This window comes from Zootoca vivipara, chromosome 13, assembly GCF_963506605.1.
Source record: "Zootoca vivipara chromosome 13, rZooViv1.1, whole genome shotgun sequence".
NCBI lineage: Eukaryota > Metazoa > Chordata > Lepidosauria > Squamata > Lacertidae > Zootoca > Zootoca vivipara.
Window position 1 is genome coordinate 28,658,838 of NC_083288.1, and position 15,279 is coordinate 28,674,116.

Genomic DNA, 15,279 nt, shown 5'->3' on the forward strand with positions numbered 1-15,279 from the left:
TCCCAAGTGTCTCCTCTGTGTTCATTCTCCTTTGAGATTTTACAAACAGATGGATAGATGTGAATGTTAACATAAGCGATAGATTGATGGTATTCAACAACAGTTGACCCATACCCACAAGAGATGCATCCACATTTTCAGAGCAGCACTAGATGGTCACAAAATCTCTCTGCAACACTTACCAGCAGATGCCAGGAACTGAACTTGGGATTTCCAGTGTACAACCACTGGACTATGGTCCTCCCCAATATGCAACATATACACCTAACTGCAACATTTAAAAAAGTAGCTGTCTTTCAAAATTGCAATGCAGGTCTTTCACCAAGTAATATGTACAAAATAGACATTCATTATTAAACCTAAGATGGAACTGTTTATTATATTAGGGGAAAGTGCTTTGCAAAAATATGTTATGTCAGAGAAGTTTGCGTGCAAAAATGTGTTTATTTTGAGAGAGTCACACTACAATTCTTAAGCATTTTCATCAGTAAATATTATTTGATCTGCTTTTAAAATATAAACTTCATTGGCTACTGAACTTAACAATGGAAAAATGAGAAACTGAGAGAAACAAAACCTAAATGTTTTGTTCATTCATAGTCACACTGCTGGGGCAGGTGGAGCTGATGAAGATGAAAATCACTATCTCTCTGATCATCTCATCATTTTCTGAGTGAAAAGGGAGGAGTAACAATCCTCCTCATGCTATCTGCATGGATTATCTGAAGAGAAGGGCTTTGTGTGTGAGAGTCTGTGTATATGTTGCAAATATTTTCACTTCCTGAACACATTTTTGCACCCATTTTTGCTGGTTTCAGAGACAATGGAAACCAATGGAAACCCTATAGCTGGTCCTCCTTAGCCCAATTCAACATTGGGAATAAAAAGCATCTATCTATTTTTTAATAGGCTTGCATATGAGACTGATCCCTACTCCCCATTTCCTGTCCTGAACCAATACTCTTATGCTTCCTGATATATATAAAGAAAGCATTCATATTGTATGTTTTAATCAATCTTAAACAAAGCTTTAAAAAGTTAGCTTAAACAAATTGTAATCACAGCAGTGCTGGAATATAAGGTCCCACTGCGTTGGGCAGGCACGTGGGGAAATCCCCCAAGGGGACAAGGCTCAGAGGGAGTCCACTGCAACTTGGTTCGCAAAGCTATTATGCTCCTCCTCATTACTAGATAACTGGGTGTTTCTTGGAGATCAACAAATCCACCAGTGATTTGCCAGGAAGAAAGGTATGACAGTGCACATAGGAGTGCCACTAATTTCCCTCATGAGTTGGGTGTCTTCTCCGTGTTCATTCTCCTTTGAGATTTTACAAGCAGATGGATAAATGTGAATGTTAACATAAGTGATAGATTGATGGTATTCAGCAACAGTTGACCCATACCCACAAGAGATGTATCCACATTTTCAGAGCAGCACTAGATGGTCACAAAATCTTAGAGATATATATTGAAACATACTGGATGCTACTAGCAAGACATACATTAAGTTGATGCCCTGTGGAAATAAATAAAGATACTTGTGCAATTATTTCCATGATCTACAATCAATCATATAAGAATCCCATCAACCACTGGTAAACAAAAGGCATTCTCTACACATAGCTGCCAAGTTATCCCTTTTTTACAGGGATTTTCCCTTATGCTGAATAGGCTTCCTCGCGAGAAAAGTGAAAACTTGGCAGCTATGTCTCTACATGCTCCTCTCACCTGATTGTGGTTGCTTGCTTCTATGGTTCGCTGATGATAGTCTATCTCTTACCAAACTTAAGTTCATTGAGTGATTTGAAAAAAAAAGTTTTTTCTCTATTCTACACTCTGCTCACCCCACTGGTCAACCCCATGATATACATTTAGAGGAACAAGGAGGTAAAGGATGCAGTAAAGAAAACTTTAAAGCTGCTTCAGAGAACTGATTAGAATTCAGGTCAAAAAGTGTGGAGAACATTGATAGCATTGGCTTTAATTTAGATGTCCTCTGGCCTTGCTTGGGACTTTGGTTGGTTGCCCATCTTGAAACAGGGACTGGGTAGAAATTTTTTTTTTCCATTTGGCAAATTGGCACTGGCCACTTGGTTTTCACCTACCTCTTAGCAATCGTCACAACTTTGTAAGGTTTAGCGGTTTGGCATTGGCTTATTGTTGAGTGGGGGGAGGGGAGGTCAGCCATCACCTGCGCCTCCATTGTCCAAGGGTATTCTGTTAAAGGAATCTGGGGACTGGATTCTGTCTGAGGGGCTAGGGCCATGCCAGGCCTCTGGGAACACCAGGGGAGATGAAGGTGGGTTCCCCCGAAGCAGCTACCTTTTGGGTGGTTTACCCTTACGGACTTCCTGCAAAGGGGCAGGAGTCCGATATAGTCTTTTGTGAATGCCTTAGCCAATAGCACTCACATTTTCTGTAATCAATAAAGTTGTGGCCAAAATAAGCCAATACCACTCACATTTCCTATAATCAATAAAGTAGTGGCTAAAATTTACCCAATAACCTTAAAACAAAAGCCTGCATCTGTGTAAATTTCTTTATTCTAATGGGGGGTTGGCTTGAGGGCTTTGACACACAACTGAAACTTTTTTTAAAAGTAGCTGTCTATCAAAATTATCACATCTCCACATTTTGCAGTGCAGGGCTTTCACCAAGTAATATGTACACGTGGGGAAATCCCCCCAGGGGACAAGGCACAGAGGGAGACCACTGCGGTTTGGTTCACAAAGCGATTATGCTACTCCTCATTAGTAGATAACTGTGTTTTTCTTGGATCTCAACAAATCCACCAGTGATTTGCCTGGAAGAAAGCTATGACAGTACATATAGGAGTGCCACTAATTTCCCTCATGATAAGGGTGTCTTCTCTGTGTTCATTCTCTTTTGACATTTTACAAGCAGATGGATAGATGTGAATGTGATAAGTGATAGATTCATGGTATTCAGCAATAGTCCCATATCCAAAGAGATGTATCCACATTTTCAGAGCAGCACTAGATGGCCACGAAATCTTAGAGAGATATATTGAAACATACTGTATGCTACTAGCAAGACATACATTAAGTTGATGCCCTGTGGAAATAAATAATGATACTTGTGCAATTATTTCCATGATCTACAATTTTGGGTGATACAGAGGAATCTGGTGAATTTTGGCTTCAAGGTAAGGGGCACATGAAACCCTTCCAGGCAAAATCCTCTATAGGTGTTTTCAATATTAAATTCTGCTAACTTCATTGAGACTTACCCCGAGTTAAGTCAGCATAGGATTTCAATTTTTCTTTTCTTTTAAATGTAGTTCTCAGAAACATATACTACTCCGAAAGCTTTACGCAACCCCTCTCATCCAACCAGTGGCTCTGATTGTGCTAGATTTGTTTTTGGATTAGAATCTCTACCTACCGCTCCACAAATCGACATTGAATTCAATGTGATTTGCTTATGAGTAGATATGTATTGGATTGGATTACACTTTCAATGTGTCAGATATTTAATTCTAAGAATAGCAGTGAGTAGCATGTATCAATCATATCATAGTTGAAACATTGTTGTCAGTGTTGTGATGTAACCCAATATGGGTAATGTACAAACCCCCTGCCTTTTGCATGTCATTGATATTATCCTATGAATTAAAGTGAATCCAGCATGAAATACTCAAGTCTAATTCTTTCTTGATATTGTCTTATTTATATAGATGCAAGTAAAAAGGAATGATAGAGATGGAAATCAAACAGAGCCCATAATATTTATCCTCTTGGACTTCAATAATGAAGATCTGTGGGTTTTATTTTCCATCCTGTTTCTGCCTGTTTACCTTGTGACCATGGCTGGGAACATCCTCATTGTTACTCTAGTGATTCTTGATCAGCATCTTCACACACCCATGTATTTCTTTCTGGGAAGCCTGTCCTGCCTAGAGACTTGCTACAGCTCAACCATCATGCCGAGGATGCTGGTCAGTTTTCTGACTGGAGACAGAACTATTTCTATTAAAGGGTGCTTTACACAGCTGTATTTCTTTGGGTCTCTTGCAGCTGCAGAATGTTACTTACTAGCAGTGATGTCATATGATCGTTACTTAGCAATTTGCAGGCCACTGCATTACATGATGCTCATGAATGGAAGAATTTGCATCATGCTCATTGCTGGGTCTTGGATCAGTGGCTTTTTGGGTATGAACATCGTACTATATTTCGTATCTCAGCTGAGATTCTGTGGGCCCAACAAAATCAACACTTTTTTCTGTGATTTATCCCCCATGGTAAGACTTTCCTGCAATGACACTGATTTGGTTGAAAAGACTGCCTTCATTGTCTCCTTTATAGCCATACTACCCCCTCTTCTAATAACAGTGTCATCTTATGTTTGTATTATCAAAAGAATTATAAGAATCCCGTCAACCACTGGTAAACAAAAGGCATTCTCTACATGCTCTTCTCACCTGATTGTGGTTGCTTGCTTCTATGGTTCACTGATGATAGTCTATGTCTTACCAAACATCAGTTCACTGAGTGACATTAAAAAAGTTTTTTCTCTGTTCTATACTCTGCTCACCCCACTGGTCAACCCCATTATATACAGTTTGAGGAACAAGGAGGTAAAGGATGCAGTAAAGAAAACTTTCAAGCTGCTTCAGAGAACTGATTAGAATTCAGGTCATATAGTTTGGAGAACATTGATAGCATTGGCTTCACAACATGAATGCTTACAAAAACAGGCTATCAGTGTAATTACTTAATGTATTTTGCCTCTGCCTTGTTTATCAAGGAAGGAATTTGAAAAACAAAATCTTACTTGACATGAATTTTACAGTTTGGTTTCATATTGGTTTTTGAATGCAGCATTGCTGTGTTTTGCAATGAATGGAACAACAATCTCACAGCACGTCACAAAATTTCCCCGAAACAACAAAGGAAGGTGATCAATATGGAGTCCAAAGTTTCAGCCACTATGGTGGTTCCCAAATATGTAACATATAACTCAAGAATTCTAAATTACTATCCTATGTGATGCTATTCAATCTGGCTTTGGGCAGCTAAGAAATCGGAAGTGTAGGGGCATATACAGATTGCTGTTGTCTTTTTGACTGCAGGAAGGATCAATGTGTAATTCCAAGCAAGCAACAAATGCACATCATTTGTTGACAATATTTGTGGTCGGAAAGGATAAGGTCTGTCAAATGTTTAAAAAGGGGGGAACAATTAGTATGAATAAGAACTTTTAAGTGATTCTGAAATAATCTGGTATCTAGTCCAGCATCCTGTTCTCACGGAGGCCAACCAGATACCTATAGGAAACCAGCAAACAAGATTAAAGCACAACAGCATTCACCTAAACTATGGTTTCCAGCAAGTGGTATTCAGAAGCATTGCTGTGGAAGGCAGAGCATGAATTTGTCTAATTCTCTTCTAAAGCCCATCCATGTTAGTGGGTATCATTGCATCCTGTGAAAGCAAGTTACTACATGCTGCTTAAAGAAGTGGTTTCTTTAATTTCTCCTGAATCTTAAAACATTCAGTTTCATAGGATGTCCACATGGTCTAATGTCAATAGTACTTCTTAAAATTAAATTGTAAACTGATGTGGGATTTTGGAAAACTGAAACTATGTCTGGGAAATTGAGAAACTGTGACTGAATTTTTTATAATTTGGCATAATATTTGGACTGTTTGATTATTGAATAATATGTATAATTTGGAATATTTAATTTGATTGTTAAAGTGAAAAATTTAATAAATAGTATTTCTTAAAAAAGAATACAGTCAAAATATTTAATATGCTTTGATTGGATTGTTAAATGGAAAATTTAATAAATAGTTTTGTTTTGTTTTTTTAAAAAAGAATACAGTCAAATGTTCGACAACCAAAGCGCGGCTTCTGATTGGTTGCAGGAGCTTCCTGCACTCAAGTGGAAGCTGCGTCAGATGTTCGGCTTCCGAAAAAATGAGAAAACCAGAGCATTTACATCTGAGGTATGACTGTACTTCATATATATATATATATATATATATATATATATATATATATATATATATATATATATGGAAGAAACTGTGACTGAATGATTTATTAATTCCTAGTTATGGTGCTGCAGTAGATAAAACACACCACTGTGAAGGTGGTGGAAACAATTTACTATCTGATAATCAACTCCCTCGTTCCATGAGCAGAAACAGAGCAATAACTTCCTTCCTCATATTTGCTGCAGGGATTATCTGAAGGAAGAGGCTGTGTGTATTCTATATGCATGTTTGAAGAATAGTGTATGGTGATCCCATAGATTTTTCAGGGGGTGGGACATAAATAGTGGCAAGTAAAATAAATAAAAGGCAAATATCTTAAACATGTGGGAGGATCAGTAGCTTCTGCCTGGTTTGAGCAACCTGGCTTGCATAAAAGATAACAGATCTCACATAGATAGAATCCTGATCTAAATTGGATGATGTGAGTTTTTAACAGATTTCTTCATGGTTCCTGACATTAAGGAATTCATTGCAGATTGCCCAAAAGAATATGCCAGAAATCAAAGGGGAATCATTGATTTCCCTTGTGCTTTCTGTGTTTTCTTCTCCATGTTCCTATCCCAGTGGGATTTTTCAGATTTATAAGTAGAACTGAGAGGTTAATTTATGTTATAGTTTATATTCAGTAAATGGATGGCACCTCTGAAGAAGGCAGCTATCTACATATTTATTATAACAGAAGATTCCAAAATCTTCAAGAAAACCTTTCAGGTAGATGGATTTTTTTTTGAGGATTCTCCTTAATAGGACTACTTTACTTCATCATAAATTTGAGGGTTGTTTTGTGCTAAAGAAGCTGTTTGTGCAACGAAGTCCATTATCAAGAATTTTTTTGTAATGGGAAAAACAACAGGCAATCAAATTTTGAGGGTATTCTGGCTTTAAGGTAATGACACCTGAAAACTCTTTATCACCTGATTCAGAACCAGACAGATATATTCTCTCTCTCTCTCTCTCTCTCTCTCTCTCTCTCTCTCTCTCTCACACACACACACACACACATAAAGGTAAAGGATCCTTGACAATTAAGTCCAGTTCCACAGTTTTCCCACATCTGATTTCCTCAAAAGCAAGAAAATGTATGTATTTGTGGCTACAGAGCTACCTTGGTTTCTGTATAGACACTATGAGTTCTGAATTTGAATATCTATCTAGGAAATCACTCACTGGGGACAGGGGAGAATTCAATTTAGTTCATATTTAAAGCTAAATCTATCAAATTAACATGTGGCTATTCTCCCCAATATTCTCCCCAATTTTATTTTGTTCTAGCAAAGTGTTCTGATGGATTGTCTTCACTGACACATAAAGGAAATAAGCCAAGATGCCACTGAAATTTGGAACTCACTTTCTGCTTTATTTTTGCCCCACATTGGGTGGACGATTCTTGCATTGCAGGGGGTTGGACTAGATGACCCCCATGGTCCCAACTAGAATCAATTCTATGATTTCTTAGGAGTTTGCAACTCACAATTTCCATGCAGAAGGTTAGCTAGTGCCAAGTGTCTTAATTTACAGAGGTCCATCACCTATCTATTTGAAGGACACTCTGGTTCAAGACTTAAGAATAAATGACTGTAAGAAGGGAGGACAGGAACTTTCAAGTTGTCCATGAGCACTTAGCTTCCAGAAAGCAGACTGTGCAGAGATACTGGCCACCTGTTGATTCTTTCTCCATTCCTTTCAAAATTACATAGAAATTAGATCATGCAGTTTTAATGGAAATTTAGCTCCCCTTCTGTTCTCTTCTCTAATGCTGCTTCACTGGCAACCTTAATAGACACCAGTAAAAGAACGCAAAAGCAGCAATGCTACCCTGATTTGGATGCACCTATGCAAAATGCCCTTTGTGCAGCCCTTTCTTAAAGTGGATATTATTTTCCCCGCCGACCTGCATCATTTCTCATCATTGGTTATGCTGGTGGGGGGAGGGGGGAGCTGATAAGAATTAGAGTCCAACAACATCTGAACAGCAGACAATGGCTGCTTTGAATTTAGAGCATTGTAAATATCATAGCAGTCTCTCCCCCCCCCCCCGGCCAAAATGTACACCTTGCACTGTTTAGATGATTGTGTTCACTACTGTGATATACCTAAAATGTGATTGGCTGAATTACATATCCTAAGCATGATTATGAAGTGTAATATAATTCAATAGAGCTTACACCCTAATAAGTGTGTACAGCAATGCAACCATAATTAAAGATACACTCAAACGTACTTTCATATCTTTGAGCATATGCTGAATCAAAACAACTCATGAATCAAATAGTTCAGCCTAAATATTTCTTAATTTTTATTGCAAAAAAAATTAGATGAAGTTAGATGTCAACTCAGAAGAGGAAAATCAAACAGCTCCTGTGGCATTCATCCTCTTGGACTTTAATAGTGAAGACTTACGGACATTGTTTTCCATACTTTTTCTTCCTATCTACCTTGTGACCATGGCTGGAAACATTCTCATTATTGTTCTAGTAGTCCTCAATCAGCATCTTCACACACCCATGTATTTCTTCCTGGGAAACCTTTCATGCTTGGAGACTTGCTACAGCTCAACCATCATGCCAAGGATGCTGGTCAGTTTTCTGACTGGGGACAGAACCATTTCAATTAACGGATGCTTTGCCCAGCTGTATTTCTTTGGTTATCTCGCAACTACAGAATGTTATTTTCTAGCCGTGATGTCTTACGATCGCTATTTAGCAATTTGCAAACCATTGCATTACGCATTGCTGATGAATAGCAGAATTTGCATCACGCTAATCACTGCATCATGGATCGGTGGATCACTCATTATCAGTCTTATAATATTTTTGGTATCCCAACTAACGTTCTGCGGACCAAATGAAATTAACCATTTCTTCTGTGATTTGATCCCAATGATAAGGCTATCCTGTGATGATACATATTTTGTTGAAATTGCATCATTTATTGTCTCCTGTATAGGCATCCTGCCTACCTTTCTAATAACACTTACATCTTATGTTTTCATCATCAACAGCATTTTAAGAATCGCATCCACCACTGGTAAACAAAAGGCATTCTCTACATGTTCCTCTCACCTGACTGTTGTTGCTTGCTTCTATGGCTCCCTGATGATAGTCTATGTCTTACCAAACATGAATTCATTGAGTGACTTGAAGAAAGTCTTCTCTCTGTTCTACACATTGCTCACTCCCCTAGTCAACCCCCTTGTATACAGCTTGAGGAACAAAGAAGTGAAGGAAGCCATAAAGAAAACACTCTTTAAAATGTTCAATAGAATTTATTAAAATTCAGAAGAAAAACCTGGACAACTCTAAAGTGTGGGAAACAAGGTGGAAACCTCTCTGTTTCCATGATGTTGATGTTCTATGCTATTAAATAAAGAAAGCAATTTTAATGCATTTTGTCTATGTTTGTTTTGGAGGCAATGTCCAGAAATCATTCTCTTATATGTGTAGACTTCCTGTTGTGTGTAAGTTGACAGAACTTCAAATACTGACACAACTATCAGAAAACCTTTCAACTACATTATATATTTTTGTATAGAAGCTTTCTATTCAAATCAGCATTCCATCGCCCACATTCACAGGATTGGTGAGCCTTTCAATTTCAATTTATTTACTTTTCTCATTCCCCACCCCCTTAAATGCAGGTCCACCTCTCCACATTGGTTTGCATTTTTTAAAAAAAACAACAACACACCACAAAATTCTATTTGCATTTTATTAATTTCTCCTAGTACTCCCATTTTGAATGTGATCTGTCCTCTCCCCCAGGAATGTTGCTACATCATACACCATACACATCTCAAGAAGACATTCCATTATCTCCTAATAATAATTCTTATAAGGAAAGAAGAATTTATTATTGGCCAAGTACATTTTCCAACATACTTGGAATTTGTTTCAGCTACATTGCAATGTAAACATACACACACTGTTCCACTCACAATACAAATAAGTAAAGAAACCCACCCATAATTGACCTCCCCTTCAGCTACACATCTACAAATTTAACAATTTAATGGCACAAAGGAAAAAAAACTGTGAAAAAAGGACGAAACAAATGAACATATATCAGCTAAAATCCTGAATCCTAGTCCAGGTGGTGCAATGATTTCTCCAGAGCTCTTGGTCTGGGGAAATCTACTGAGAATTTCTCAAAATGAGGCAAACTCATTAATCATCGTGGAGTCCTTGGTTTCCCTTACGATTTTGATGGGGTTTTGTTTTGTTTTGTTTTACTCTTGCATACTCCTTTCCCAGTGAGACTTTTCAGATACATTCAAAAGAGAGTGTGCTGAAGACCTGAAGAAAGCACATTTATTTCTGTTCTTTTACAAGTACTTTGCATTCTAAGATGAAGCAAAACCAACTCATCAGTCATCTAGTGTGTTGTGACTTTAAGGTAAGAACTCCTCGAAAAGAGCTCTTTAGAATGAATTCAGTGATCTGGTCCAGAATATAAATGAAGTTCTTGGACATATTTTCATGCCCATTTAAATTTCTATGTATTTAGCTTCTAGTTTGAGTTAAAAGATGTAAAAATGAAGATTTAAAATGGCATCGGTCAATCTATTCTCTCTTGGACTAGGAGTCAAATGACCAAAAACCAAATGGCTGCTAAGTTTGAAGAGAGAGACACACCATTGGAATTGCATTTGTGTCTTTTGGGCATGCTCTTAAGAAATTGATCTGCCAACTTGGACTCTTTATTTCCCTCCCTTCCTTATGGGAAAATCAAATACTCTGAGGCACACTGATACATTGAACTAGCATTGCCTACTGCATTATGTTCAAACTAGAAGGGTGAAATCACACCTTGAGGTAGTGGGGTGGAGCAGTTGATACAGAGGGTGTGCTGATAGAGTAACCACTGTGTAAGTGATTTTTATTGTTGCTCAGAAGTGGTAAACTTCTCTCCCTACAGATGCTGCTTGGCTACAAGTCCATGGGGAAGGTGACAGTTTCCCCACCCTTGACTTACATCTGGATGGCCATAGGTTTCCCATTATTGATCACATTGTTCCGGTTATGGCACCGATAGCTTCCACAGATGCCTCCCAGTGTCTTCAGGTAAAATGTAACTCAGCTATATGTTGTAACAGGTTTTCAAGTCTGAAACATTATGGAAATGATACAAGACTCTGTTGAATCCTGGGCTCCTTCCTTCCTCCCTTCCTTCCTTCCTTCCTTCCTCCCTTCCTTCCTTCCTTCCTTCCTCCCTTCCTTTTTCCTTTTTGCCTCTCAGTGAATGGGGTATTTTTTCTTGTTTCTTGTTTATCTGGTTTTTAATTTATATATTTTATACTGCTTATCACGAAATGTTTCACAGTAATGTACAACAATGTTAAATAATAAATGCTTAGGCAAACAGGAATGTCTTTGACTACTAGGGCCACCACAAGGAACAACCTTTTCCAGATTTTCACCTGATTAATCAATTGTTCTCCATGTGTCATAGAATATGCATTATTTTTGCTTGGCTCATTGGCTCCAGCCATTGTAGGAATCTGATTTTGTGGAGTATTAAGCCCTCTTTATCTGCCACCGTCTTCTTGGGTGGCAGGCAGTCTCTTCTCACTATTCCATATCCAATAGACTTATGTACGTATGCTGATGGCAATGTAGTGTGTGCACGCTCAGAGGATGACCTCAAACCATCCTAAATATCTTTGCAGAAGCTTACGAAAAGCTTGGCCTGTCACTCAACATCCAAAAAATCAAAGTGCTGCACCAACAAGTACAAAACAACCCTTCTGCAGTGCCGCAAATCCAACTCAATGGTGTAACGTTGGAAAATGTTGATCACTTCTCCTACCTAGGCAGTTATCTTTCCACAAGGGCCAACATTGATGCTGAAATCCAGCATCGCCTGAACTCTGTGTGTGGCTTTCTCCTGATTGAAGTGCAGAGTGTTTGAGGACCGGGACATTCACAAGGAAACCAAAATGCTTGTTTACAAAGCTATTGTACTACCAACTTTACTATATGTTTGTGAAACATGGACCACTTATAAACACCATCGCCAACTCCTTGAAAGATTCCATCAATGGTATCTCTGAAAATTTTTACACATCACTTGGGAAGACAGGCAAACTAATATCAGTGTATTGGAAGAAGCAAAGATCACCAGTTTTGAAGCAATAACTCTTCAACATTGACTTCGTTGGACTGGTCATGTTGTGCCTGATGATCGTCTTCCCAAGCAACTACTCTATTCTGAACTAAAAAATGGAAAGTGTAATGCTGATGGTCAACAAAAGAGGTTTAAAGATTCTCAAGGCAAATCTTTAAAAATGTAGTATAAACACTGACAACAGGGAAACACTGGCCTGTGAGCGCTTCAGTTGGAGAACAGCCTTTACCAAAGCTGTCATGGGCTTTGAAGACACTCAAACTCAGGGTGCAAGGGAGAAAGCATGCTAAGAGAAAGGCATGCTTGGCAAATCCACACCGTGATCAACTCCCACCCGGAAAGCAATGTCCCCACTGTGGATCACCGAAAAAGAAGAAGAAGAAGAAGAGGAAGAAGAAGAATGTATTTACAAGGCCCAAGCCTCATAAACTACCCCCAGCCTGAGATTACACTTCAGTTTAAGTAATCCACGGATCAATCCACTTTCCATTACTTTCAATGGGAAAGTTTGCTTCAGGTTAAGTACGCTTCAGGTTAAGTACAGACTTCCGGAACCAATTGTGTTTGTAAACCGAGGTACCTTTAGAAGGCATATCAAGGCAGCCCTGTTTAGGGAAGCTTTTAATGTTTGATGAATTTCTGTATTTTAATATTTTGTTGGAAGCCGCCCAGAGTGGCTGGGGGAACCCGACCAGATGGGCGGGGTATAAATAATAAATTATTATTATTATAAATACCCATGCCTAATTGCTATCTATTATCCCTTAGATGCACTTGACTGTCAATGAGAAAGAAGAAAATCAGACAGCTCCTATGGCATTTATTCTCTTAGATTTTAACAATGATGACCTACGGATGTTGTTTTTCATACTGTTCCTAACTATATACCTTGTCACCATGGCTGGGAACATCCTCATCATTATTTTAGTAGTTATTGATCAACACCTTCACACACCCATGTATTTCTTCCTGGGAAACCTGTCCTGCCTGGAGACTTGCTACAGTTCAACCATCATGCCAAGGATGCTGGTCAGTTTTCTGACTGGGGACAGAACTATTTCTATTAAAGGGTGCTTTACACAGTTATATTTCTTTGGGTCTCTTGCAGCTGCAGAATGCTACTTTCTAGCAGTGATGTCATATGATCGCTATTTAGCAATATGCAAACCATTGCATTACACAATACTTATGAATGACAGGATCTGCATTCGGCTGATTGTCGGACCATGGATCATTGCGTGTCTGGCAATCAGTCCAATAATATTTTTCATGTCTCAACTGAATTTTTGTGGACCCAACAAAATCAATCATTTCTTCTGTGATTTCACTCCCATGGTAAGACTTTCCTGTAATGAGACTGATTTGGTTGAAACTACAGCCTTCATACTATCCTTCATAGGTACTCTGGCACCCTTTGTCATAACTGTATCATCTTATGTTTACATCATCAAAAACATTTTAAGAATTCCATCCACCACTGGTAAACAAAAGGCATTCTCTACATGCTCTTCTCACTTGACTGTGGTTGCTTGCTTCTATGGTTCACTGATGATAGTCTATGTCTTACCAAACATGAATTCATTGAGTGACTTGAAGAAAGTCTTTTCTCTGTTCTACACTTTGCTCACCCCACTAGTCAATCCCCTTGTGTACAGCTTAAGGAACAAAGAGGTAAAGGAAGCCATTATAAAAGCATGCAAGGTGTTTCAGAGGCATTATTATTAAGGAAAAACATTCTACCTTCAGAATGTGAACGCTTTATGCTGACTAATAAAGGAAGTAATATTAATGCATGTTGTTAAATCATAATTTTAGAGCTAGGATCCTGGAAACTTGTCTGCTTTGTAGCTCTTGTTGACACTCAAGTTGGGAAGACATAAAACACTGACATAACTATCAGGAGGCATGCTTCCAACCACACTATATGTCTTTGACCATTTGGTCAACCCCTTATATGCAGTTTGAAGAACAATGGCATGAAGCACACGGCAAGAAAAAAAGTTCAAGATGTTTCATAGAATTCATGGAAATTTAGGGAGAAATGGGGAAAACTGCATAAGAAATCAATTAGACACCATTCTATATCCTCCATATGAATGTTTTTGGTGTCTGGTGTCTAATAAAGAAACTTTTTATATATTTTGTTGTTGTTGTTGTTTAGTTGTTTAGTTGTGTCCGACTCTTTGTGACCCCATGGACCATAGGACGCCAGGCACTCCTGTCTTGCACTGCCTCCCGCAGTTTGGTCAAACTCATGTTCGTAGCTTCGAGAACACTGTCCAACCATCTTGTCCTCTGTCGTCCCCTTCTCCTAGTGCCCTCAATCTTTCCCAACATCAGGGTCTTTTCCAAGGATTCTTCTCTTCTCATGAGGTGGCCAAAGTATTGGAGCCTCAGCTTCACGATCTGTCCTTCCAGGGAGCACTCAGGGCTGATTTCCTTAAGAATTGATAGGTTTGATCTTCTAGCAGTCCATGGGATTCTCAAGAGTCTCCTCCAGCACCATAATTCAAAAGCATCAATTCTTCGGCGATCAGCCTTCTTTATGGTCCAGCTCTCACTTCCATACATCACTACTGGGAAAACCATAGCTTTAACTATACGGACCTTTGTCGGCAAGGTGATGTCTCTGCTTTTTAAGATGCTGTCTAGGTTTGTCATTGCTTTTCTCCCAAGAAGCAGGCGTCTTTTAATTTCGTGACTGCTGTCACCATCTGCAGATTACGGATGTAGAGAGGTATTGGCTTAGGCATTGGATCTAACCGTCTATATCCGACTCCAGCCCACTCTGCTGGCAGTCTGTGAAGGGTTAACCACCATTGGGTGAGCGCTGCGATACAGATCAACTAGGAACTCAACCCCAGGGCCACCACTAGGGGCGTGCCTTAGGCCCTCACCTACCACGGCTTCGGACATGGCCACGCCCCGGATTCCTTAAGGGAGTACCCTTCAGCAATTTGGGGGGGAGTTGATGGCAGCAAGTGGGAAAATTCCTACCAGGCCTCTCAACAGTGACCAACCGCACTAAGTTCAGTAGGGTGTACTTCTTAGTAGACAGGATTTCAAGTCAAATATTTGTGACTATAAATTTTGTTCCTCCTCTTTGCCATGCAATGATGAGCTGGCTATG

At 39.0% G+C, this 15,279-nt stretch overlaps 3 protein-coding genes across 3 annotated transcripts; all 3 read left to right on the forward strand.

Annotated features, from left to right (window-relative positions):
- Positions 1-3,697: 3,697 nt before the first annotated feature.
- LOC118077938 (olfactory receptor 6B1-like) lies at positions 3,698-4,651 on the forward strand. Its single transcript, XM_035101660.1, has one exon. The coding sequence runs from the start codon at positions 3,698-3,700 to the stop codon at positions 4,649-4,651; it is 954 nt and encodes a 317-aa protein (XP_034957551.1).
- A 3,690-nt stretch (positions 4,652-8,341) lies between these two features.
- LOC118077939 (olfactory receptor 5P4-like) lies at positions 8,342-9,298 on the forward strand. The gene has a single exon (XM_035101661.1). It carries the CDS (start codon positions 8,342-8,344, stop codon positions 9,296-9,298), a length of 957 nt encoding a protein of 318 aa, XP_034957552.1.
- A 3,619-nt stretch (positions 9,299-12,917) lies between these two features.
- LOC118077940 (olfactory receptor 2AP1-like) lies at positions 12,918-13,874 on the forward strand. The gene has a single exon (XM_035101662.1). It carries the CDS (start codon positions 12,918-12,920, stop codon positions 13,872-13,874), a length of 957 nt encoding a protein of 318 aa, XP_034957553.1.
- The last annotated feature ends 1,405 nt before the right edge of the window (positions 13,875-15,279 follow it).

Excerpts from the sequence above, each read along its gene's own strand:
- LOC118077938 (XM_035101660.1), top strand. The coding sequence starts at position 3,698 with ATGCAAGTAAAAAGGAATGATAGAGATGGAAATCAAACAGAGCCCATA.
- LOC118077939 (XM_035101661.1), top strand. The coding sequence starts at position 8,342 with ATGAAGTTAGATGTCAACTCAGAAGAGGAAAATCAAACAGCTCCTGTG.
- LOC118077940 (XM_035101662.1), top strand. The coding sequence starts at position 12,918 with ATGCACTTGACTGTCAATGAGAAAGAAGAAAATCAGACAGCTCCTATG.